Here is a 24,294-nt window from a genome sequence, read left to right on the forward strand (position 1 = left end):
CCAGTTTGCCAAGAGGCTCCCTGTCCCTGCAGGCAGCACAGGACAACCCCGTTTCTCCTTGAAAGCTTGTCCATTTCTCACTTTCAGGAGGAGAATGGACACGGGGGCTGGGAGCCGAAGCCTCGAGTGCACTGCGCTTGCATGTGGGCTGTTCCAGAATGACTGACAGATGCCCAAACACACCCCCATCTTTCTCAGTGAGCACTGGTCTGAACTAAGAGCAAGATGCGATGGTAGGTAGGTATTCCGGCATGCAGCGCATCAAAGGTAGGATCTGGAGTAAAGTTGTAAAACGGTCATCCTTTTAAAGAAAACCAGCTCCTAAACAGTCGGACTAGTTCTTCCCAGGAAACAACCTAAACTTCTTTAAAGCCTGGATGCTCCCGGCCGGTGTGGCTCAGTGGTTGCGTGTGGACCCATGAACCAAGAGATCACAGTATTTTTGCTGGTCAGGGCATGTGCCTGGGTTTTGGGCTTGATAATCAATGATTTTCTATTATCACTGATGTTTCTATCTCTCTCCCTCTCCCTTCCTCTCTCTGAAATTAAAAAACACCTGGACACACATCTTCCGTCTGTAAGTCTAACAGGAGGAGCCCACAGCGGTGTTTCGCCTACTGGGGAGGCTCAAAAGGTTGAGAAGGACACATCAGTGTGGACAAGGCCGCTGGGATGCTCAGTATTTGTCAAGATGCAACAATACCTGATTCTGAACGAAAGATACACTAACTGTAGGCCACATACATAACACACTTTATAGGATCTTAAACCAAAAATGAACATTTCAGTCCACATTTAAACATTTTAAAGACTCATTTCTAACTCTTTGTTAAGGATGAGCATGACCGCACGGGGAGGGCATAGCTGTCCCGCCCGGGGAGGAAAGGCCGGCCTCCCAGGCCGCAGGCGAGGAGGTCGGGGTACGGTGAAATCCGCGTTCCCAGGCGCCGGTACCCAGCACCTATTTAAGGTGGAGACCAACAAGTTCCTGAAGCGTAAGAATTGTAAGAAAATATCCCATTTTGAGTTATGGTACACACATCACATTTTTCCCTGTAATTTTCACTTTAACAGTGAGTCTTAGCAGCAAGAATTTGCTGGGAATGTTAGGAGAGAAGCACACATATCCACCACTGGTTTGAAAGACGTAAGCGAACCACCCTCACAGGTGTTCCCGCGCCCCTGCCGTGGCGCATCTTGCCAGTCACACAAAAGCTAACGATTAAAATTATGATCCCAACTTAAAAAAAAAAAGCTAACAACGATGCACCACGGCCACCTGTTCCCTGCTGATTCGGCTGTTCCGGGCGGGGCTGTGCTTCCTCACCCTGACAGCTGGATACACAGAGAACCTATGTGCCCGGGGCAGGGGCAGGGGCAGGGCCACTCTAACAGCATCAATAATAAACAGCTTGTTTATTATCAATCATCTGTAACCAGAGCACACGAATAATCCCAATTCTAAGCAGTAAATGCAAAACCACTGTTGCTTCTGCCTGGGTGGCAGGAGACGAGCTGGCCCACACCCATCACAGCAAGCACGCCTGTCTGCGCGTTCACCCCGCCACCCTGGCCGACGCCCGTGCAGTTAACAGACAGAGCGGTGCAGGAATCTCATGGCACACATTGGTCCAGCCACCTGGCCTCCAATATTTATTGTATTTGATCATGTTTCCCCGCCGCCTTTACATCTAAAAATTGTAGCTTGTTTTTTTAAAAAAACTACACTAGCTACAATTATTTGACTCCTCTTTTCTAAGTCAGAAGATGTGCTGAAGGTCAGAACACACAGTGTGAGCCCTCAGGCACCAACCAGCCTTAAACAAGTTCGCCTGATGCCAGCGCTAACCATTCAGCAACATCGGCATGTCAACCTCCAAAGCCCGTCTCTCACATGCTGTCTGAGGGAAGCTGGTGTGCGCTGCCCGACAGCCGTGGGGAAGCAGCGCGGCACGCCTGTGCCAATGGCACTCCCCTCCCCGGGGGCACCCTGAACACCTCACTCAGAAAGGAACTGGAACTTGATGGGAATATGGAATATCCCGGCGTCCAAGGTAAAGGCAGCATTTACACACACGCTTCCCCCCCTTTCCTGGTGGATTCCTGGGGCGTGAGCAGTAGGTGGTTGTAGACCCGCAGGGCTCGCGTGGTACAAGCACATTCACTTTCTGCTGTAGGACGACTTTCAAAGGATAAGCGACCAAATTTGTGCTTTTAAATCTCATCCCTGGCAACCCCCCTTAACCATGTGTCCTGAGGGGACACAGAAGTAACAGCATCTCATGAATCACACTCCACAACTAAAGAACAGTCCTTGTTTCCTGTAAAAAGAAAAGCAGTTCTGGGTCCTGCCCAGCAGCCTGCAGGGGCAAGGCCACGTCTGCTGAGCGGCCCGGCAGAGGGTGACGTTCAGGACCCGCGCCGCAGCTTTAGAAGAACACTTAAAGCAAGCACACCCCGCCAGCAGGGCAGCGCTTCCCCTGGGAGGGGCGCTGTCCCCACGGCCCCGCCTCGCCCCAACCCGCGGGTGGGAAGCTTTGGGAAATCCGATCACTGCCCTGATTTCGGTCCATTAAGAAATCACTTGTGGTTAGTTTAATAAATGAACATTAAAAATACCAAAATTTCTTTCAAATGCAGTTTACACATTAGGCAGTTCTTCACACTAAACAGTAAAGGTTTATTGGCCGTATTAATCTTGCTCACAGGCTGTAGTTATCTAAAAGTTCTCAGAACGTCACGGAAGCAGCAACCTGACTCCGGGCGGGCTAGGCGTCCTTCCCCAGGAGGACTTGGTGCAGCTCGTCCGCGTCCTCGCTGGTTTTGACCCGGATCAGCATGGTCACGGGGGCGGCGGCGTTCTTCTCGTCCACCGGGGGGTTGGGCACGCAGACGATGAGCACGTTGTTCTTCCCGGTCCGGGTGCACGGCATGTTGGGCGGGATCAGGACGTTCAGCAATATGTTGCCTGCATTTAAGGAAACAAAAACACACACAACCCAAATCATACAAACTGCAGCCCCATGAAACCAGAGCTCTCAGGCGCTGAACATGAAACATGCAGCCCCCTGGCACTCCATGGACGGAAACGGGGCCACGGGAATGTCACAGGAACGGGCCGGTCCTGACCGAGGCCAGCATGGTGTCCCGAGAGGCCCCCGAGGCCCCAGCAGGACTGGCTGTGCCTGACTGTGGAGCAGCCGCCTCTCCCGCCCTCCATCCCGCCGGCCCGGCCACTGTGGGATGAAGGACGGGCACACTGCCTGCCATCGGCACACACAGCGGTCAGCGAAGAAACGCGTCCCGGGGCCGGCTCCCTGGGGAGCGGAGCGCTGCCGGTCCCGCCCACAGCCCGGCTCACAGGGAGAGAGAGCAAGGCTGGCGGAGACCTCCTCCCGCCTGGGGCCCGCCGCGGCCTCTAGACCGCAGGCCCCTCCAAGCCCCTTCCACGGACCGTTCTGAGGGCCCAGCTGGAGGGTGGCTAAGGGGAGTGCGGTATGATTACTTGCTACATAAGAGGACTCCTTTAAATGAGTGATTCTTCCCCTTGTGTGTCTATCATTAAACCATCCAATTCACCTCCAGCTTCTGAGTCACGTCTCTAACACAAAGGAGCAGCCCGCAGACCATTTTGTTAATGTCTTGCTCTAGCAGCGGTTCTCAACCTTCCTAACGCCGCGACCCTTTCATACAGCTCCTCATGTTGTGGGGACCCCCAACCATAAAACTAGTTTCGTTGCTACTTCATAACTACAATGTCGCTACTGTTATGAACCATCATGTAAATATCTGATATGCAGGATATACTTTCATTGTTACAAATTGAACATAATTAAAGCATCGTGATTAACCACAAAAACAATATGTAATTATATATGTGTTTTCCGATGGTCTCAGGCGACCCCTGTGAAAGGGTCGTTCGACCCCGAAAGGGGTCGCGACCCACAGGTTGAGAACCGCTGTGCTATAGCTTTCAGCAGCGCATGTTCTTACACACTATCCCCCAGGACTCAAATCAATCCGCAAGAACCGCTAAGTCCAGGATGAATGTGGCCTGAACGGTCTCCTCTGCTCCCAATCCCACATCAATGGACTTGAAAACCCCAAAGACTGAGCCGAGCAAGTGAAGGGCTTCGCCACGGGGCCACGGGGCGGTGCCGATGCGGTGCCGCCTGGGAGAAAGGGCACCCACCTAAGTTGGTGTCTGCCCGCACCAACAGCTGTGTCTTCTGATTCGCTGTAGGTTTTAAATGCAGAGTACCTACACCCTTCTCTTTAAATTCATTGTCTTTCTTGTAAAAAAGTTTACACCTACGGAGAAAAACAATAGGTACAGTCAGACAAACAATGACAAATCAAGTCTGTTTCTAACAACCGCCATTCATACTTGTGTGGAAAATCTCTAGTGAATGAGCAGAGGAAGCTTCAAGACCCATCTTTGTGGACCCCGACTGGGTCTGGGCACGGGCCAGAACAGGAACGCCTGGTTAGATATTTGAGAGCCTTTCCCACTACTTTTCCAAATTATTACATAACTTTCTGAAACTACCCTTTCTCAAGACAATCAAAATCACGGCCATCTGGTCTTCCAAGGACAAGAACAAATAGAGAAAAGCCCTGGCTGGTTTGGCTCAGTGGATAGAGAGAGCATCAGCCCACGGACTGAAGGGTCCCAGGTTGCAGGCTTGATCCCCAGCCCTGGTCAGGGTGAGCGTGGAAGGCAACCAATCAATATGTCTCTCTCTCACATTGATGTTTCTCTCTCTGTCTCTCCCCCTCCCTTCTATTCTCTCTAAAAATCAATGGAAAAATACCCTCCGGTGAGGATTAACTTAAAAAAAGAAAACAGCAAAACAGAACAAACACTGCCCACAGCCCTCCCCTTTTTTCCTTTCTTATTTCTGAATTCAGGACTCCAACAATTTTTTATCTCCCTAACTACTGACAACGCAGTAAAACATCTCCTAGAAGTCCGTGTCACACAGCGCCTTAGGTTATCAATAAACAAACCAAAACCACTGCTCCTCTGATTTGCTCAGATTAGGAAAAAAACGGACGACGCCTTCAGTCATCTGTGTAAATTAATCTTAAAAACAGGCAAAAGGAATTGTTGCCTCTTTTAGAAGTTCTCAGCAGTAGTTAACACTTGGGAATCTCAGAGGACATGGTGATTTTTTTGTTATGAAAATGCTGATTCATTAGGCTGAACTTTTTCTATTAGAAAAACACCTCTAGGGAAGCTTCTAAAATGGCAAAAATATTTTTCAGTAAATATCTCTTAAAAGTACTAATTTCATTTCGTTGAGAGTTAACTCAAAACCCCCTTCTGCTTTCTTCTAAAAGCTGCAGCTTTCACGTCAAAGCAAAAGCAGGTCGAATATGCGGTGATGGAGGCGTGTGACTTTGGGTGGTGAACACGGTGCAATTCACAGACGATGTGTCACAGTTTCACTGACACCTCTATAATTCTATTAACCAATGTCACCCCAATAAATATAAAAACAAAGCAGCCCCGACAGCAGGGAAGACAGTGTTCACACAGCCTTCATGGAACGGGCTGGGCAGACCTGCGAGAGAATCCATGAAGGCCAGCAAGTCTCCAGGACGGATCAGAGAGCAGAAGTAGCACTGAACCCCAGCCAGTGCCCGGTGACTTCCTGGTGGGGGATGGAGGAGGGGAGGGGCAGGGAGGAGAGAAAGGGGAGAGGAAGTAGCCCAGAGGGGCCGGAAGGCCCTCTTTACAGCACACTGAAGTTGAAGCAGAAGGGCTGGATGGGCAGGAGAGAAGGCTGTGTGTGCCCAGAGAAAATGTCTAGAACCTGTTTGTTTTTAAATAAACGGGCCGAGAATTCTTCCTCGCTCCAGTTCAAGGAGTGGGCACAGCCTGGCACAGTAGATTCTGGGACAACGTCAGAAGAAATGTCAGAAGCCTCCGTTCACGTCTCTGAAAACTTTCACCAAGTGGATTCCTCGGCTCCGACTCTTACTTACTTTTTGGAGTAAAAAGCATCTTCTTCTTTGACCTCAGTAACTACTACTTTGGGCGGCTCATCATTTTCTTCTTCATCTCCACCTTTTATAAAAACAACACGAACTCAGTAACATTCAAATCAAGAGTTAATAATGTGATAAAGGAAGTTTGTTACCTACCCCCCGCCCCTTTCACCTAAAATTCCACGTAATCTGATATCAAATTCTGTGTGTGCACCCACTGGGTTTTTATTATTTTGTGAAAAACGAGAACAATTTTTAATGGGAACATACTTCTCTAGTCTAAAGCAACCGTCAATTTGTAGAAAGCCCTGGAATGAAAAAATGTCCTTGCTTATGATGCAGTGCATATGCAAACTTTTACAGAAAAACAAACAAACCAAACACGTGACAGAGTGAAGTGCTGGGCCTCTGACTCCACTGTCAACCTGCTGTTCCCAGAGCCTGCAGGCCAGTGCCTTCTCTCACAGACGGCGAATCCTTAGAGTCCTGCTTGCCCCTGACCAGGAAGTGCCTCTCCCGGACGCGGGAGCACATGCTGGTTTCCAAAGATCTGCAGGAACCTCCAACAGACTCACATCAACAGGGTCAACAGAGGGAGCAGTCTTCCTCGGACCCTGTGGCCTGGGGTCCATCACTCTTGCCCTCCCTCCGCCCCTTCCCTTCACATAAAAAAGCCTGAATTTTGTACTTCCTTAAGATGGACTTGAGGTTGTCTCCCATCTTCTCAGTTGGCACCTTCCTGATCAATAAAACTTTCCTTCCAATTGTGATGTGTGAAGCCTCGGGCACACAGATAGGTAATAAACACTTATGAATATACTCAGATCAGCACTGGAACATTAAAATCTCAGCTATGCTTCTAAGACTTTCACCCCCAAATGTCCCTGTGACCACACCTGCCTCATGCCAAGGAACAAACATCAACCAGAGGGAAAATAAGCAAAGTTGTCAGAGAAATCACTCCAAAGCCAAGGGTAAGTAACCTGAGCTTTGTCTGGATCACATGCCTCCCCTGTTCTGGCCCCCACCCCCACCCTGCAGGAGCCAGAACAGGGCTTCCTTTCACTCCAGCCCCAACACAGGGGAGATCAAAGACAGGGCAACAGCGGCAAATGCCCATCCTCTTAAAGAGAAAGGCATTCCCATAAAACTCCCTAAACTAAAAAGCGGCTCTAGGAGAAACAATTCTGGTGCTCAAACAATGGATTGTGGACAAAAAGGGGCAGACACCACACACAGCAGACGTCCTGGAAGGCGGTGCAACCCAGACATGTCTTGGAGAGACTTCGTGCATTTGTTCCCCTGACTTATGAAGTCTCCCTGTTAAATTTACAGCCCTGCTCTGCTATGTGACTTTACTGACAACCAAATCTCCTAAATACAAACAATTCAGTGGACATTCATGATAAACTCTCAATAAAATACAATTTTTCAAACGTTAATTCACTTAATTCTCTACATACAAACCATGTATTCGATACTTTTCAAAATCACTGTGCCAGAAATCTCATCTTCTTAATCTTTCTATCCTTAATCCTCCCAATAACCCTACTGAGAGACCAGTCGGGAGCCGAAAACCAGGAAAACCAGGGTCACAGGCTTTCTTCAGGGAGAAGACCTGCCAGGCTGTCTAGCAAGCGGAGAACAGCAACCCGGGCGGAGGCGAGCGCGCCTTTTGGGGGGAGGATGGGAAGGAATGGGGGCTCAGTGTACTCAGCGCGCTGACTGGTGGCTTAATGTATAGTCCAGCCGGGGGCAAACCACGGCCCGCGGGCCGGAGTAGGCCCGTTTGAAATGAATAAAACTAAAAAAAAAAAAAAAAAAAAAGACCGTACCCTTTTATGTAATGATGTTTACTTTGAATTTATATTAGTTCACACAAACACTCCATCCATGCTTTTGTTCCGGCCTCCGGTCCAGTTTAAGAACCCATTGTGGCCCTCGAGTCAAAAAGTTTGCCCACCCCTGGTCTAGTCCATATAGGAACAAGGGCTTAGAGCAGTGGTTCTCAACCTTCCTAATGCCGTGACCCTTTAATACAGTTCCTCATGTTGTGGTGACCCCCAACCATAAAATTATTTTCGTTGCTACTTCATAACTGTAATTTTGCTACTGTTATGAATCGTCATGTAAATATCTGATATGCAGGATGTATTTTCATTGTTACAAATTGAACATAATTAAAGCATAGTGATTAATCACAAAAACAATATGTAATTATATTTATGTGTTTTCCGATGGGTGACCGCTGTGAAAGGGTCGTTCGACCCCCAAAGGGGTCTCGGCCCATCGGTTGAGAACCGCTGGCTTAGGGTATTGGACAGGTGTGGATTGGTGGTTCAATGTATAGTCCATAGAAGGTACACGGTGTCACTCAGGTATTTCCCGGCTTCGGATTACGTCATACTCAGCCCACCAGTTGGGGGAAGGGAGGATCTATCACCTACAACACAGACTTGACTCCATTTTGCAAATAAGGAAGCGGAGACTCAGAGGCTCGCCAGCCTGTCCTGGATCACGCGGCTCGGAAATGATGGCGGCACGTCTCTGCTTCTTCCACTAAACACAAACCTCCACAGACCACAACCGGACTGAAGGATAAACATCCCACTCACCTTTGCAGCCGGCACTGCCGCCCCCGGCCAGGCCCTCCGGTGCTGGAGCGGAGAATGGTGAAGGAACGGGCTTACTCTGGGTAATGTCTTTGCCAAATAAACTGGAGTTTCCAGAAGGAAATGAAAACCCAGCCAGGGGGCCAGAGTTTAAGGAGCCCAAAACAGAACCATCAATTTTCTTGCCGAAATTAAACGAGGCACTTGTCGCTCCTAGTGATGGGTCCCCCTTTTTTTCAGGCACAGCCTCTGTCTTCTTTTCAGAGGTGCCCGCAGTTTTATCCCCATGAAACAAAAATGTTGACTCTTGCTGTGACTTTGTTGAACCAAACAGGGAGGGAGGCTGTGAGTCGAGGGACATTTTGCTGGGTTTCCTTTCGGAGCCGCCGCTCCCGCTGTCACCAAGCTGCTGCTCAATGCCCGCTAAGTAGTTCTCATAGTCTTTAAAGACAGGCGTCAGGTCGCACAGCGGGTTCGCGTTCACATGCTTCACGATCCAGTCCCGCACACAGCAGTTCAAGGCCGCCAGCTGCTTGTGGTAGGCGTTCCCTTGGTGAGTGGTGCTTGAGGAAAGACTAGAGGACTGACTGTCACCATTCCTTTTGGGGTTTGAAATCTTATTATCAACCAAGGAGGCGGGGCCATTTGCAGCAACAGATCCTAAGGGAAAGTCAAGCTTTAAGATTTATTTAGAAGGTGATTTGACTAAATAATCTAGATTTCTGTATTGCTCTTCGTATTTTCTGCCTCTATTGCATCCCATTTTTGTGACAGTTCAAGTATGTGCACATCTAACATTTAGGATCTGGTTCCCACAAAAATCAAATCAAACTCTACACAGGAACAGTATCTATTATATGCTCGCATCAGTAATTTTAAAATAATCTTTTCCTTCAAAAGGATGTCCATTTTACCCAGAACTGTCAAAATACTCTGAGTACAAAACTTAATCCCCAAGGCTGTAGGAATGAACATCATTAATGCAGTTAAAATCTTAACAGAAAGTTAATTTTATTTTAATCACACTAAACATTCTGCCTCATTAAAAGGGAAACTTTTAGAATAACTAGCTAAAACAATCCAATGAGTGGGGCTCTTTTCCAAGGACTCAAGATTTTAATCCATGATCTTATTCTCTACTGCTAATCCCGAGATCTTAACTAATTCCCTCAAAACAAGATCAGGCAACCAACACATCCTAAATCTAGAGGGGAGGACCCCCAAGTTTCGGAAGGTGTGTGCCACACACAAAGTCTTTGGTACACGTATTAACGAAGGCGGGATGGGGAACAGGCCTTTACAGAGGCCCACTAAGAGCTTCCTCTCCTCCTCTGACCCTTAGGTCAATTCTCATCACTCATTCTCGTTTCAGTTAAACATCTGGAGGCTCGGAGGTTAAGGAACTTCACGAAGGGCGAGGAGCTGATAACTGGCAGAGCTGAGAACAGAACCTAGTCATATTTTGGCTCAAAAGCTCATTCTCTACTCAGAACGCAAATAGCCACCATTTCCCTCATTTCTGTGTTTCATTATGACTGTTCTTGCTCATGTAGTTCCAGGACCAGGGTAAGTACAAGAAAAACACCTCTGCGAAGTGATGTTCATGGTTATCTTTACACAGATGTGAGGGAGTGAGGGGGGACCTACTTACCAAAGGCCACCTTGGTCTCGGTGGCAGCTCTCGCACCGGAGAAGAGTGGGGCACCTGTCATGCTGTTTCCATTGGACAGTCCTTCCAAAGGCTTCCCTCCAACACAAGCACCAAATCCAGAAAACCCTCCTCCTCCAGAAGGTGCCACCAGCCCTTTAAAGCCTTTAAAGGCCCCTCCACCATCAGACTGAAATAGAAAGAAAGAGCATAGATACTGTAATTTTTATAAGCGGTAAGCGAGTGAGTGGCAGTATTACCTTGGCTAAATCATGCAACCTCCGCTATAGGAAAACTGCTGGCAAGAGCAGAAACAGGACAGGAGCGATTTTACTCACGACAGCTGTGCAAACCAGAGCTCCGTCCCCCTCATGAGCTCTTCTCACCCCCGCGGCGTCAGCCTCCGGACGGCTGATTCCTCCTGCCTCCCCCTCTCGCTCCACTCCTGCTCTGAGAAGCCGCCAGTCTACCTAGTGGCTTGTAGAGTTCTCCACACCACCCTTAAGGACATTTCCAAAACGAATGCCATCATTTCCTTCCTAGTGAGGTTGGCCCTTTCCCCATCAAACATCACCTGGCTGATCGCCTACAGCCAACTAAACACCAGCCTAAAGAACGAGAGGAAACAAGGAAAGAACGTGGAACGGACAGAGCCGCCGCAGAGGCACAGCTCCTCCCGCAGCTGCCACCGGCGTGTTCAAACCCCCTCCCTGCCTGACCCAGAGGCCCGGTCTGGAATGCATGAGGGCTGCGCACAGTCCCAGGAGAAGGTGGGGTGACTGCCGAACCCTGACCACGTGACTGCAGTTTCTGAGCTACATACAGCTCCTCCTTGATCTTCCGAGCACAGGAAGGAAGCATTTTAACGTGAGACACAGTGGACACGGGAAAGGCTCTGTGATGGTTAAAGGACTCCTCCAACCCACACCTTGACCCCAGGCAGCAGGGAGACTGAGAATTCCTTCTTGTCCTTCCTCACTGCTACTGACACGCACTTCTCTGGTCTTCCGTGTTGCTGTCCCCATTTCCTCCTCCACAGTGGCACCCAACTCTAATTTCTCTGCATCTGTATCGCTTCCGCAGTGGGAGCTCCCTGTAAGCAACTCCCCCCCCCCCCCCCCCCGTGCTCATTGTTCTGTATGTTCTACACCAGCGGTCGCCAACCGGTGGTCCGTGAGGGCCGAAAGGCTGGGGACCACTGTTCTACACCAAGTGCTTTCCCAAGTGGAGAAAGCACTTTATGAGCACTTACCGATCTGACTGTCCCTCCCCCCGCCCCCCAGAAAGCTGCAGAAATCACTCACTTCACATCCAACATTTCTACGCTTTGCTTTCTTTATGGCTCTATTCTTCAAGACTTCCTCACTGGCCACTGAGAATGTTCCCACCTGCAGGAGTACACAAATTAAACAGCAGTAAGATAAGGTCAAAATGGAGATAAAATGCTGAATGAAAAAGCTAGACCAGGCAAACTCATCTATTATCTGCTAGTTTTCAAAGTACTGTTAATCCTCGTAATACAAATTATAGCGAGGGCACATTAAAATTCATATCCATGCTCTATCTTGGTGAATTCCAATGCTAGTCAGGTGAACCACCAGTCTTCTGGAGCATACAAATCCAAGATTTGAATCAGAGAGAGAGGAGTGCGTGCACGAAAGTCTGACAAGGCTAAGGCCACCAAAACTTTGGTGCAAAACTACTTAGCACAGCTTTCAAATATTTCAAATACATTCAAAGGTATTAATCAAACTTAAGCTGGAAGGTACCTTAAAGATCATGAACTGCTGGGAGTGGAACAAGTTCTGAAACCCAGGTGCCCAAATCTAGTCTCTTACTGCTACCGTTTTCAAAAGTAAAATTGTATTTATGAAACACATAATTATTACTTTTACAAAGAGCTCTGAAATAGCCGGCTGGCGTTAAGTATTCCCTGTAAAAACTTCCGTCCCCAGCTATTTCAGGAAATGTCAGAGGTCTCTGCAGCCACAGAAGGGATCATTTAGTTGCATTTGCCCAAATGTAACTGTCTTTCCACATTCATTCATTAGCAACTATCCAAACGGGAGTTCTTTCATTCCTGAAGTATTTTAATGTCAAAGCAATCTTTATATGGTAGTCTAAAACTTACTGGGCTCAGAATGTAGCTGTCTGTAAGACTCGGGGGAAAAATACAGTTACCCAAGTCTTGGCAAAAAAGCATGATGGCAGCTAGAAATGTTAAAAGCCTTGTTAAAATATTAACATGCCTGTGATTTTGACTTTCCTAACCATATTGGTGCAAACATTTGTAAAGGAAAAATATTAATACTAGGATATAGACTCAGAAAGATAGCCATTTATAATAATAAAAGGATAATATGCTAACTAGACCCATGTCATTCCGGACGTCATTCTGCATGCCCTTCCTGACAAAGCTGGGGACGGAGGGAAGCCAGCTGGGTCCCAGGTGACTGGGGGCGGCCCAAGGGAAGCCAGCCCGGGTCCGGTGCCGGAGGGAAGCTGGTGCCAGCAGCCGAGGGAAGAAAGGTGTCCTCTTGCACAAATTTTCGTGCATCGGGCCTCTAGTCTAAGAGTAAGCTTGAAGACACCTGCAGATTCTTTATTTTATTTTACTTGACATTATCCTCTTAGCTTGGGTGCAGGCTTCCTTGGTGAACCGGCCTGGGTGTCCCACACTGCCGATGAAGCACCCAGAAAAACAAGAAGATTTCCTCAGGGAAGGCCATTCTGATTTTGTTAGGGAAGAAACTGGGCCAATATAAACTCCATTTCCATGAATGCCATTGTTGGGGGGAGGGGGGCACCTCAGATGTGTAAGAAGGAGAACTGAAGCTGGGCTGTGAGAAGATTAGCATGCGGGAGGGGACCTCAACCATCTGAATCTGAAATGACAGGGACGGCAGACCAAGATGGTGGTGGTGTCCACTGTCAGGTCTGAGCGTGGCACTGCGCTAAGTTCGTGACTCGATCATTTACTCATCCTTCAGCTTTGATTAAAACCACGGGTTCAGAATGCTGCAAGTGTATGAAATTCAGGAGGAAGGTGCTTCTACAGGGAGCCCAATATTCCGGAACTAGGTACTGGTGGAAATAATGTCTCTATTAAGTACCGGTCACTAGAAACCACACTATTTCCCGGGCAGGATGGTCTTCACGAGGAACCCAGTTTAAACTGAGAAGCAGGACGAAATCACTCTCAGGAAAACTACTTTTTACCTCTTCGGCTTCGTCTTCTTGATCCCAATTCCTATCTGTCAGTTCCTTCTCAGCAATTCTTTTGGCCATTTTTTCGAAGCTAAAAGTAAAAAGATTAGAAGATTTGTTCTTCTAGACCAAGAGTTCACTCTTACAAAGAATTTTCAAAATTCACTCTAGCATGAAATGAGACAGGAAACACTCCCCTGGGAACGGCTTTAACGGGACTTTACAAAGGTGCTCTTAGGTTCCCACTGTTTCAAATCCACTACAGGATTACTCGAGGAAGCAGGGTAGGTCTTCTCAACACTAAAACAACTCTATTTGAAAGAAAGTTATATGCAACCTCAACTGATTGTTTAAAACTGAAATTTTAAGCACTACACATAATCAAGAAGTGCTTAACTAACTTATTCTATGCAAATTATACTTACAGCCTGCTACAGACAAAACATTTTAAATATTTCAAATTCTCTTCAAGATGATCCAGTGAAGTTCATGCTTAGGTAGGAATTTAATAAGATGTTGGTCATAAGTTCATAGCATAAGTCCTCTTGTTTAGGCTACAGGCATTGGTGTAAATACATTTCCCAAGACTGAACATTTAATTACCCCAAATTACATATTGCTAAAATAGGACATCATTTAAAAGCTCAAACTGTAATTAATATGGATGTGTTAACATTCTGAGAATTTATAACCCTTTCAAAGTAAGCCATGAGCTCAGTTCCTATGACACCATTGCGGGGTGGGGCAGGGCAGGGTGCGAGGCGGGAATGACATGTTATCGAAAGAGGGTTGCTGGCACCTGTCCCTTTGTCATTTGTTTTTTGATCCTACATCACATCCTCTGCCATCAGAAACAAAAACCATCAATGGAGGGCTCCACTGTGAGCGGCATAACTCGCCAGCCAAGGGGCCAAGAAACGCTCGCCCAGGAACTAACCATTCGCTGAGGGCTCCGGAACCTCCCACAGCCTTTCTGACAGTCTCTTTCCACCTTGGTTTGCCCGCAATACCACAACCCCCGGGTAAGTTCCTAGAAGTTCATGTTCACTAGGATACAAACTTATGCATCACCTACTGCTCTTTAATGCCTATAAAATAAACATCACTTGCTGACATTCCAAAGTCCTCCAAAATCCACCCCCGTAATTACATAGGGGGTTTTCAGCTTCGAATAGCATCCTAATAATGTTTGAGTCCCCTTGTGAATGTCTCCCCGCAAACACTGGGTCAAGTCTGGCTACTAATTTTTGTAATCCAAACGAAAACAATGTAGCTTTACACATAATTCCTTACTGAACTTGACTGTCCAGGGCCAGGTCTCTCTGCCTGCATTCTTTTGGCCATTTTGCTGCTCAATAACTCCCACTCCCACTCCCACCAGAGGGCAGGAGAGGTGAGAAGTTGAAATAATCACTGTTGCTATTAAGATGAACTATTAACTGTTAATAAGATATTAAAAGGAAAAGGAGGTGGAGCTGAAAGTACAGAAACTGTAATAAAGTAAGAATTTAACCTCTAACTCATACCCACAGTGGATAATCATAAGGCGCAGCAAAACAATCTAAAAGTAGCTGCTCTCATGTCCTACCACAGGCACAGTCAGGGCCCCACCAGAGGGCAGGGGGCTCTGTTCTGTGTGCTGGTTGAACGCCAAACACCCAAGCCTGCCCATCCCTGACAGGTGTGCTAGCTGCTGAGTGGGTGACCTGGGACACTCCTATTTGGGAAATGCTACAGTAAGAAGCTGGAAACCCAGGTTTCCCATTTCCTCCCACAAGCTGTTTCATTTTTGTGCCTCCGTTTTTCACATGTAGAACAGGGAGGTATGAAAACAAAGTGAGATAAACAAAAAACAAACTTAGTTAAGGATAATGCCTGGAGCAGAGGAAGGGCTTAATAAATACCATTAAAGAAATAAGTTTTGTTAGAAGCAAAGGCTATAAAATACTATTCTTCCTCCAAAACGTGAAAGTTCCTTGGAAAAAGAGTATTTCCTTGAATTATGAGCCAAGCTTTAAAATACATTTTAACCAGCCCATATTCTGTTTTCAAAGTATGACCCTGGAGACAGTAATTTTTCTTTGTGCAAGATGAGGAATACAGCATCCCAGCAGAGTCCTGGAGCGAGGCCGGGCACCCAGAGCCCGGGGCGTAGGCTCAGCCTCCGGAACCCCAAAGCGCCTGGGCTGGCGGCGGGAAGGCCCCACGGGAGGCAAAGAGGCCCAGGAAGCGCTGCGACGGGAAAGTGAAACCCAGCGCTGCCCGGGGGAACTCTGTCCGCATCAGTGCACCCCCAGGGGAAAACAGGTCGGACCCCACTTGGAAGGGTGGTGTCGGAGGAAAAAGAGGACAAGCCCTCCTCCCCGCCTGCCGGCTGCGCTTCCATCCCGCTCGGGGCACAGCAGCAGCCACAGCTGAACGCAAAAAGGCATAAACAAGGGAGAGGGGGGCGTACGTAATACTTTCGACACTAAAGATTTTTTTTTAAAAAAGGAGACAGGCCCTAGCCAGTTTGACTCAGTGGCTAGAGCGTCAGCCTGCGGCCTGAAGGGTCCCAGGTTGATTCTGGCCAAGGGCACATGCCTGGGTCGCGGGCTTGATCCCCAGCAGGGTGTGCAGGAGGCAGCCGATCAATGATTCTCTTATCATTGATGTTTCTATCTCTCTCTCCCTCTTCCTTCCTCTCTGAAATCAATAAAGAAATATATTTTTTAAAAAAGAGACAAGTTGGCAAAAAAAAAAACAAAGTGGATAACAATCGATGTCTTTTTCTTTCTCCCTCCCTCTCTCTCGCCCTAAAAATCTTTAAAGAAGGAACAGAGTAACGGGCTGATCAGTGTCCCGGCGCCGCGGTGAGAAGGGAAGCCAGCGCCCAGCCCAGGTCGCTCGGTGGCGGAGCGGCGACCTGCGAGCCTGGAGGTCACGGTGCGATCCCGGTCAGGGCGCAGGCCTGGGCGGCAGGCTCCAGCCGATCATTTTTTTTCCTCACCATTTATGCTTCTAGCACTCTCTCTCCCTCCCTTTCGGAAATCAATAAAAATATTTTAAAAAAAAAGGGGGGGGGATCTAGGCCAGAGAGAGAGCGGAGGGGCGAGAAGAGACAGGCGGGACGACCGAGGGGCCAGAAGTACCGAGAGGAGCCGCTGGGAAGGAAACCGGAGGCCACGCCGGGCCAGCCCTGCCCCCTCCGGCCGCCGGCCTCCGCCCGGCCCAGCCCCGGGCCCCGCCGCCGGGCGAGCCTCACCTAAGGCGGCCCCGAGCGCCGCTTCACAAACAGCCGCGGTGGCGTGGCCGCTGTCACCGCCCCGCCCCCGCGGCACCCACCGCCCCGCGCCCCTCCCCGGCCTGGGACCTGCACCCCCGCTCCTCCTGCCCAGGACCCCCCTCCGGGCCCGGGCCCCACCCGCCGATCCGGCTCCTCCAGCCCAGGGTCCCCTTCCAGGCCCGCACCCCGTACCCCGATCCCGCGTCTCCTCCCCGGGTCCCACAGGCCGGTGCGGCTCCGCGTCCCCAGGCCCCGGCGCCCGGCCCCTCCGCCTCCCCCGCTGCCTAGCCTCTCACCTCCGGGGCGGCGGCCGCGGGACTCGCTGGGCGGTGGGCGCGGCGAAGCTTGGGTGCGCGGCGGCGAGCAGGGAGGGCCGAGGTCGCGGCCGCGGCGCTCGGGTCTGCAGCGGCGGCCGGTCGCCGGCTGAGCGCACCTGGCCGCTTCCGGGGCGCGGAGATTCTCGAAGGACTCGGAGAAGAGCAGGCCCGGAGCCTCACACACCATGTCCCCCGGGGCTCGTCTGTCTGTGCTCGGCAGCGAGGGGAGCGTCCTCTCAGCCGGAGACCGCCGGGGGAACAGCGCCGAGCGCGCCCCAGGCCGCCATTTTCTAACTCCAATCCGCCTCTCAAACCCAATTCGAAAAGAGGGAGGAAAGAAACGCCCGCGTCCGGCGATTGCGCAAGCGCACGGCAGCCCAGCTCAGCGGGCCCTGACTCGGCGGGCAGCGGGGCGGCGCGCGGCGCATGCGCCCAGAGGCTTGGAAACCGTCGCCGGGAGGAGCGTCCATGTCTCACGCATGCGCGCGCCTCAGCCGGGGAGCCGGGGCCGGAGCGGACGCACGTTGGTCACGTGGCGGCCGAGGCGCGCGTTGGAGGCGTTCGCGCGGCCCCTGCGGCTGCGCAGTCGCGGGTGGGACTTGCGAGGCGCTCGGGAGAGCCGGGGCAGTCAGTGAGCGTGGCCGAGATCCGCGGCCCGCGGCCGGGAAACGTGAGTGGGACTGAGATAGCGTCTGGTCGGAGCTCGGCGCCGCCCAGGGCTGCCGCGGTGACCCTGCCCTGTGGTCGGCGCCCCGCCCCGTGGCCCCCGCGACGGGCCTGGCTGCGGAGCCCCCGAGGCCTGGCCGCTGAGCCAGGAGGGCCGCCTCGGTGGTGCAGGAGGGGAAACGGGCCCGCTGGCCGCACAGTGTGTGTGTGTTTTCCGTGCTGGGTGCCCTGCGGGCGATGACACTCTCCCCGAATTGCGCTGTGCCAGGAAGTGAAGTCTGTGGACGCGACTCTGACTGTGGACGGGCGCACGTGGCCGGCGTCGGGGCTTCGTCCTCTGGTTTCCATCTTGCTCTGCAGCGCAGCGCGTCCAGCCGCGGGTTATGCTGCAAAGTGCACATTAGTTTTGCCCAGTTCTTCTTGTCGCCTCACAGTGAATAAATCTTGTGGGTTTTTGTTGCTGTTCATCCTCACCGGAGGTATTTTCCCGCTGATGGTTAGGCAGAGAGAGGGGGAGACAGGAACACGTCCTTGGCTGCTTCCTGCATGGGGCCCTGGGCTGGGGCATGGGCAGCGGGGAGCCTGCAACCAAGGTAGAGCCCTTGACCAGCACCGAACCGGGACCCTTTGGTCCGCAGGCCGACGCTCTAGCCACTGAGCCCAACCAGCGAGGGCAGTGGTCGGCAAACCGCGGCTCGCGAGACACATGCGGCTCTTTGGCCCCTTGAGTGTGGCTCTTGCACAAAAGCGCACGTGCGGGCGCATGTACAGTGCAAAAGTTGACTTAAAACTTTAAAGTTTGTTAAGTTAATTTTAGGGAACGTTGTGGAGTGAAAGAAGATATAGTGTCGGGGATGGAGAAAGGTATGTGGAGATGGTTTGGACATACAGAGAGGATGAACGAAAGGAGACAGATGAAACAAGCATACAGACGAGTGTGGATGGGAGGGTTGGAAGGGGTCGACCTCAGCTAACGTACCTCAATCAGATTGAGGACGTTTTTAGCAAGGGCCAGGTTAGGAGTACCCTAATTAAGTTAATAACAATGTACCTACCTATAGAGTTTAAGTTTAAAAAATCTGACTCTCAAAAGAAATTTCAATCATTGTACTGTTGATGTTTGGCTCTGGTGACTAATGAGTTTGCCAACCACTGAGCTAGGGCCACAGTGGAAGAAGCTTAACCATCAGACGCTGCGGGAGTTGGGCCCGTTTTTCACTCATTAGAAAACGCGCTTCGGAAAGGGGACATTCTCAGAGCAGTGGTTCTCGCAGTTGGCAGAGGGGTTTTTATGGATATACTTGAAAATGCAAAAAAAAGGTTAGTGCATGCCGGAAGCCAGTCCATCCTTGCTGCTTGACACAGTCGCTGCAGGGAGGGAAGAAACATCTGCACAGCATATGTTTCAAGGGACCTGGCGCATATGGCATACTGTTCTTAATATGTTTGCTCCCCTACTTAGCGCTATGTGTTTTAACCAAGGTCACCTCTCCGAGAAAGGTTGTTTCCCCAGGTGGGGATTTTTCCCTGGAGTTAGGGATTAACTCGACTAAGGAAGGGAATACGTCAGCAAAACCCCTTAACTAAGTGCCAGGCGGGTAGTTAGTCACTTTAACTACGAACAATCACGCTTAAGCTACATAATCTTTATTTAGGATAATCTCCTTCAGTTACTTCCTTGTAGCTTAACAGAACAATAGAGTAGTGACCTTGGAATGGAGATAACAAACACCCTAACCTTTGGAATAGAATGGATAGGATTAAAATCAACTGGTATAAATACAGATGTAACAGAATAAAGGGAGAACCTAGCTAGAGAACCTGGCTAGGCTGCTGATCAACTGAATGCTGTCTTCGTGTCATTTCTTCTTCGCCGACTCTGTCCACACCTTTGGGAACCCCTGGACCTGCTGGGGTTGGACCCCAACAAGTGCATATGTGCATATAGAAAACCAGTCTGCCTGTGATGTCAGGGTGTTTCTGAACACTCCCGGAAATCCTATCCACAGACCCCTGTGTGAGGGACTCCTTATCTAGACCCTGGGTTGAACAAAGGTATAAAGGTTCTTAAAAAAATATAAAAGGTGGCCCCCACTCCGGATGTATGAGAAAAAGTCAGATTTATTCCCTGCCATTATGTTTACTTTCCCTAAGACCAGGAATCCAAAACATAGATGTTTGTTCGTTTTCTGCGATAGGAGTGAAAAGCCCCATGCTGGGCATTCTACTAGGTGTTAGTGAAGCATCCATCTTATATAAAAACTGCTGTTTGAAATTTTAACCCTGCTATTTGGCTTCTGTAATGCTTGCTGGCTTAAACAATAAGGAAAATAAGACTACTCCCATTCCAGAGAGGCCATTAAACCTTCCCCGGATGAAGTTATCAGCGCTGGCGCCAGGCCAGGCCTTTGGCTGAGGTCTCAAAGCCCCAGCACATAGGGGCTCTTAAAGAACTTGCAAACAGAACCGGAAAACCCGCATTTGGGAGACAAAGAGGGTAAAATGGTATAAATACAGGAGACTTCCTGTGTGGCTTCGCCCAGAATTCTAGAGACATTTTTCTCTGGGCCCGTGCGTTGCTTGGTTCTCCGGTTTTCTGTAACATTAGAATAATATGAACTGTGTGTATAACTAGTCAGAGAGTGTTGGCTAACTGTGTATTGCAGAAAGAGAGGTCTTTAGGGGCATGCTCGTCATTGTCTTTGTTTTTTGTTTGTTTTGGGTTGTTTTTGTTGTTGTTAATCCTCACCTGAGGATATTTTTCCATTAATTTTTAGAGAGAGGGAAAGATAGAGAGAAACATCAATGTGAGAGAAACACATCGATTGGTTGCCTCCTGCGCGAGCCCCGACCAGGGCCCAGGCCAGGGAGCCCTTGACTAGAATCAGACGAAGCTTGGACCCTTTGGTCCACAGGCTGATGCTCCATCCACTGAGCCAGGCCAGCTAGAGCAGTGTCTTTGTTTTTATCAACAAAAAGAGGCCGTGGATGGAGTGGCTCATTTGGTTGGACGTCATCCCACGCACTGAAAGGTCACCCATTCCATTCCTGGTCAGGGCACACGCCCAGGTTTCTGACTCGATCCCCAGTAAGGGGCATGCGGGAGGCAGCCAATGAATGTTTCTCATCTCCTTCTCGCTTCCTCTCTATCTAAAAAAAAAAAAAATCAACAAAAACATATTAAATAATAACAAAAACAAAAAAGAGCACCTATAATGCTATATGTATAGCTTGCCAAAGCCATCTGATTGGTGAGTGGCCGAGCTGGAGCCAGAGCCCAGGGCTCGTGTCCACTCCATCCCACATGCCCTTTCAACATTGAATGCCTGCTCCTGGGGACTCCACAGGTTTTTGGTGGTGAGCTACAGGTGGCCCTTAGTTATCTCTCACTGCCCCGTCAGCTTTTCCATATGCCATAGTGACTAAATCCTTACCACTTACACCTTTCTAGCCACCTTTCTCTCAACCCCCAGCCTCACCTCTTGCTTCCCCATCCTTATCACATAATAGGCACTCAACTAATTACCAAATGAACTAATTATGCTTTTTCTTTATCGATAGAAACATTATCCCCGATATTTCCCTTCTGACTAATAGCTTGTGGATCGTTATATTTAGTTCTGTCTGTGTGAAGCTCATTCATCCCAAATTGTTTTCTAGTGCCTTATAAATGGGTAATTTTTGCTTTGAACATCAAAGTATAATTATTAGTAAACTTGCTGTTAATATTGTGGATGAAAAGGGGCCATGTGCTAAACCTGACAGGCTCAGGGAGGTCTGCGTGGCGGGCCCTGCATACTCAGAGACAGAAGGTAACCGCCCCGCATGGTGTGAACCTAAAACTCCTCACTAAAAGCCAGTCACGGCAGGTAGGCACGGCCTAAGCCTGTAGCTTCCTTGGCAAGGGGCAGTCTTTACCTTTAGTGAACTTATTTTTTGCCTTTTTGCATCTAAGATAACCTGCTGGTGGTCTTATCCAGCATCTAGAAGGGTTCAGGAATCTGGAGAAGGGGCTGCTGTAAATTAATCAAGAGTCCAGAGACGAAACATAATTTTGGAAGGCATTTTGGGGAGCCAGAGAAGACTTAGCTAAAGGAACCAAGTTCTCCTGTCTCTCTGGACCCCTTGCTTTTTATTAACACAATTTGTCCTAAGGCAAGGTAGATAGACATATCCAAGGCCAGGGTTAGTGTACAGAATCCATATTGGGGGAACTGCCTACGGCTGGTGTTTGGTCAGTAGGAGGCAATAACATGTAAATTAAAATGCCCTCAGCTGTCTGGCACCAAGCAATCATCTATGCAAATCTTTAGGTGTGGGGAAATGCCCTTAGCCATTTCCAGCAGGCATCCTCAAGGGTCCATCAACCTTTTGATGAAACTTCTTGCATTTATGACATGGTGGAATTAGCTTGGCAATAACACATCCTTGGAATGTCAGAGTCATCCCCTTCTCCAGACCCCTTGGTAGTACAACCTCCCACCAGGGCATGAGACCACAGAACCCCTCATTGTTGCCCATACAGCATCTCTGTGCTGTAATTTATTAACTATCCTGCACTTGCCAATGTAAAAGAAGTGTCTCTTCGTTTGACTTTTTAAAAATATATATGTTTTTATTGATCTTAGAGAGAGGGTGAGAGAGAAACATCGATCAGAAAGAGATTGGTCAGCTGCCTCCTGTACTCTCCCTACTGGGGATCGAGCCTGCAACCCGAGCATGTGCCCCGACCAGAATCGAACCCATCTCTTAGTGCACGGGATGACACGCACCCAACTGGGCCACACCAGCGGGGCTCTGCATTTGACTTTTTATTCAATCTCAGAGATTTCCCCACTTTACTTTCTCCCGCCTCCCTGATCTATCATCAGTGGATTTCATGTAACCCCCTAATGTCTCCTGTGATTCTAATGTATACAATAACTCCTAACTAAAAGTGAGTCACGGCAGGTAGTCACGGCCTAAGCCTGTCAAACTGCCATTCTCTGGAACATTTTCTCAATCCACTGAGATATTGCTTCCTGGCAGTTGTCATCAGTTTGGCTCAAATAAACTCACAAAAATTCTCTACAGGTTTGGATGTTTCTTGGAGGTCAACTCTATCTAGAATGTACCATATAGGGACATGGCTTAGGTAGTGAAAGACTTTCTTACATTCGCAGTTCTTATGTTGAAATGTGGCTTGTTAAAATCACAACTTCTATTCTTACAGTAGTACAATATTTATCCTGTAAGGCTAAGCAAAATAGCACATTTACTTAATTACATATTGTAACGTGAGGTAATTGATGCCTTTCTGCTACAAATAAAAAAAGGATTTATGCATACAGTAGCACTTTAGCTGACATGCACGTTGCATGGTGGATCTCAGTGCTCACTAAATTGACAGCTTTAAACTGCCTATAACTCAGGAGAATGGAGGCCGTTTGCATGCCGACTCCTGCCAGCATTGAATTTGGCTGCTCCATTCAGTGAGATTCTTTGTCCCTCGTTTTATGAACCCGCCCTCCAAAGGTGTTAGCCCGTTTTTTCTGAAATCTACCTCCAAAAACCCCTTTCAGTGTGCTCAACCCCTGTGGATTTTTATGGTCGCCAGGCCGGTCATTTTCATCTTTATGTTCAGTAAATTACTAGACGTGTTGGTTTACTGCCTTACCTAATTCAAAACGAGCTCATGGCTGTGTGATCTTGCATTTCCTTCTGTTGCTGGAGTGTCATGACATTGTGTCAGCTTTGCCACTCTGACCAAGTCACACGTGTCTCAGATAATTCATGCCCAGTTTACCCTGGTGAAGGGACTTGCAAGACAGTATTTGTTGAATTCCAGCGGCATTCTGGCCTCTGCTTTGGGAAGGCTTCAGTCCTGAGATGGGAGTCATTCTCCTGGGCTTACCAGAAAACCCCAGCAATAGGAGCCTACAGGACCACACCGTGCTCCTCCTTTAAGGAATTAAAACCGGGCGTGTCCTGTCATCAGCCCAGCAGCGGGCGGCAGGCGGAGTGGTCTGGCTGAGGTTCCCAGCTGTTGGAAGCCTTTGTGTCTGGCGTGACCTTTTTGAATCGGAAGTGAAGCTTTCTCTTTATTTTGGGTCATTTGTTGACCAATGTCTGTGCTCTGTCCTACTGTGTCTTTTACCTAAAGAAAAGGAAAGAGCCGAAACCGGTTTGGCTCAGTGGATAGAGCATCGGCCTGTGGACTGAAGGGTCCCAGGTTTGATTCCGGGCTAAGGGCATGTGCCTGGGTTGCAGGCACATCCCCAGTAGGAGATGTGCAGGAGGCGGCTGATCGATGTTTCTCTCTCATCAATGTTTCTAACTCTCTATCTCTCTCCCTTCCTCTCTGCAAAAAAATCAATAAATTAAAAAAAAAAAAAGGAAGAAAGAAAGAAAAGGAAAGAAGGGTTAGGACAAATGGGCAGAAAGCATTCAGTGCAGAAAAGAATGTCATATCACTGCTTTTCTCCTCCCATCTTTCAGTTCTCCATGAATTTGACAGTGAATATTGATGAAATGACCTCCACAGTCAAGAGAAGGTAAGTACTAAAGCAGCGGAATGAAGGAACTCAAGAGTTCTAGGAAGATGCA

At 49.1% G+C, this 24,294-nt stretch overlaps 1 protein-coding gene across 6 annotated transcripts; it reads right to left on the reverse strand.

The window, feature by feature from the left end:
- Window positions 1–2,762: 2,762 nt before the first annotated feature.
- On the reverse strand, window positions 2,763–17,443 carry NUP50 (nucleoporin 50). Of its 6 annotated transcripts, XM_059681399.1 has the most exons (9): window positions 17,023–17,193; window positions 14,399–14,508; window positions 13,474–13,552; window positions 11,559–11,642; window positions 10,258–10,444; window positions 8,610–9,266; window positions 5,992–6,073; window positions 4,193–4,311; window positions 2,763–2,968 (listed from the first exon to the last, which is right to left on the reverse strand). In XM_059681399.1, exons 3-9 carry the CDS (start codon window positions 13,540–13,542, stop codon window positions 2,769–2,771), a joined length of 1,398 nt encoding a protein of 465 aa, XP_059537382.1. In that variant the 5' UTR covers window positions 13,543–13,552; window positions 14,399–14,508; window positions 17,023–17,193; the 3' UTR covers window positions 2,763–2,768. The 6 variants fall into 6 exon arrangements, with proteins under 6 accessions (XP_059537382.1, XP_059537379.1, XP_059537381.1 ...); XM_059681396.1 differs by lacking the exon at window positions 14,399–14,508 and having other exon boundaries at window positions 17,046–17,442; XM_059681398.1 differs by lacking the exon at window positions 14,399–14,508.
- Window positions 17,444–24,294: the final 6,851 nt, after the last annotated feature.

This window comes from Myotis daubentonii, chromosome 2 (genome assembly GCF_963259705.1).
Source record: "Myotis daubentonii chromosome 2, mMyoDau2.1, whole genome shotgun sequence".
Lineage (NCBI taxonomy): Eukaryota > Metazoa > Chordata > Mammalia > Chiroptera > Vespertilionidae > Myotis > Myotis daubentonii.